General features: G+C 62.0%; 1 protein-coding gene across 1 annotated transcript; it reads left to right on the top strand.

Moving 5' to 3' along the window:
- Nucleotides 1–896: 896 nt before the first annotated feature.
- EMIHUDRAFT_257186 (hypothetical protein) lies at nt 897–1,488 on the top strand (the record flags this gene model as incomplete). Its single annotated transcript, XM_005764662.1, has 2 exons — nt 897–1,289; nt 1,363–1,488. Coding segments are annotated over 2 exons (519 nt in total), but the record flags the coding sequence as incomplete, so codon positions are not given.
- Between the last annotated feature and the right edge of the window lie 37 nt (nt 1,489–1,525).

Here is a 1,525-nt window from a genome sequence, read left to right on the forward strand (position 1 = left end):
CTGGGGACAACCAAGGGGTTCGACCCAATTCCGGGAAGTGGAGCGGCGCGGATTCCGCCCAGGCCGAACGTGGGCCTTTCATCGAGGGCCGCGAGGGGCCAAAATTGGGCCCCCGGGAAGCGGCTCCGAAGTACGAACCTCGGGGAACTTCGGGGCAGAAAAGCATATCATGGGCACCGCGCGCGGTGGTACAGGGAGCACACATGCAAGGGAGCTCATCGGCAGCCTTGAGGAGCAGAATGAGCAACAAGCGCAACTTCCTCGCCACGTGGCGATACTGCTCCGCTCGAGAGGCGGTATGTGTGTCAACCACTCTGGGATGATTTACAGTTTTTGGTTTGTTGTTGGTACAGAGAGAGATTACGTGTGAGTGTTAGAGTTGTTTGGTACAGTGATATGGAGAAAAAAGTCTTTTCGATCCTTTCTCTTTGATGGATCAGAAAAACAAATCGGCACGGTCTGTCGCTGTGCTCTTTGTTCTCCTTAAAATCCCTGTGTGGTGACGGCGTGCCGTTCTCCCATCCGAAAGAAAGAAAGAAAGAAAACACACAACCCAAGGGAGGGATGGGAGGACGGCACGCCGCCACCACACAGGGATTTTAAGGAGAGGTGTGTGGTGCGCTAGCCGTCGCCCACCCTAGGGAGTCTGCCTCTTCCTATCTCTCTTCGCAGTCTCTCGCCGCTTCTCGCTGCAATCTTCATGCCACCTCGCGGTCGTCCCACTCTCGTCGTTCTCTCCCTTGTCATTTCCTCCTCTGTCGCGTCGTTCTCTTTCCCTTTTGTTCTTTTTTGTTTCTTTCTTTGTTCTTCCGCCGCCTCCAGGTGTGGGCAGCTGGCTAGCGAGCGCAGCTTTCGCCTGCTGGCCTGCAGCGAAGGAAGCTCTCTGTCTGTCTGCGATGCTAATGCTCCAGCTTCGCTTCGACGGCTCCTTCCGAGCCGGTGGCGCCGGAGGCGCGGCAGCTGTGCTTTCCAAGGATGGAGTCGTTTGGTGGGAGGGAGCCCGTTTCGTGCCCTCGTGCGTCACATCGTCCCACGCTGAGTTTGAGGGCCTCATTCTCGGCCTGGAGGCAGCACGCGCGCTGTCGCCAGACGCGCTGCGCGTCGAGGGCGACTGCCGGGTCGTGATCGACCAGATGTCGGGCAAGGCACGCGCACGCAAGCTGAGCGAGCCGGCAGGGCGCGCGCGTGAGGCCCTCGCGCGGCTGCCGCTCGGAAGCGCCCCGTCTTTCGGTGCCATAGTGCGGGAAGAGAATGCCCGCGCAGACGCGCTGGCGCGGGCAGCGGTCGACGTGGCGCAGGCGCTGCACAACCGCCACGACCCGGCTGCTGCGCCATGTCCACGACGTGTGTCCATGCGTGTAGGCGCTGCACGTTGCGGCGGCACTCGCGGCTGCCCGCGGAGGCGGACTGCGAGCCAGCACGGCGCGCGGCTGCGCTGCTCCGGCTGCGGAGGGCGGCTGGCGCCTCGAGCTCGCTCTGCGCGATTGCGTGCCGCTGCCGGCCTCGCTCTTCGACACACTTCTCT

The sequence above is a fragment of the Emiliania huxleyi genome (assembly GCF_000372725.1).
Source record: "Emiliania huxleyi CCMP1516 unplaced genomic scaffold EMIHUscaffold_5821, whole genome shotgun sequence".
Lineage (NCBI taxonomy): Eukaryota > Haptophyta > Isochrysidales > Noelaerhabdaceae > Emiliania > Emiliania huxleyi.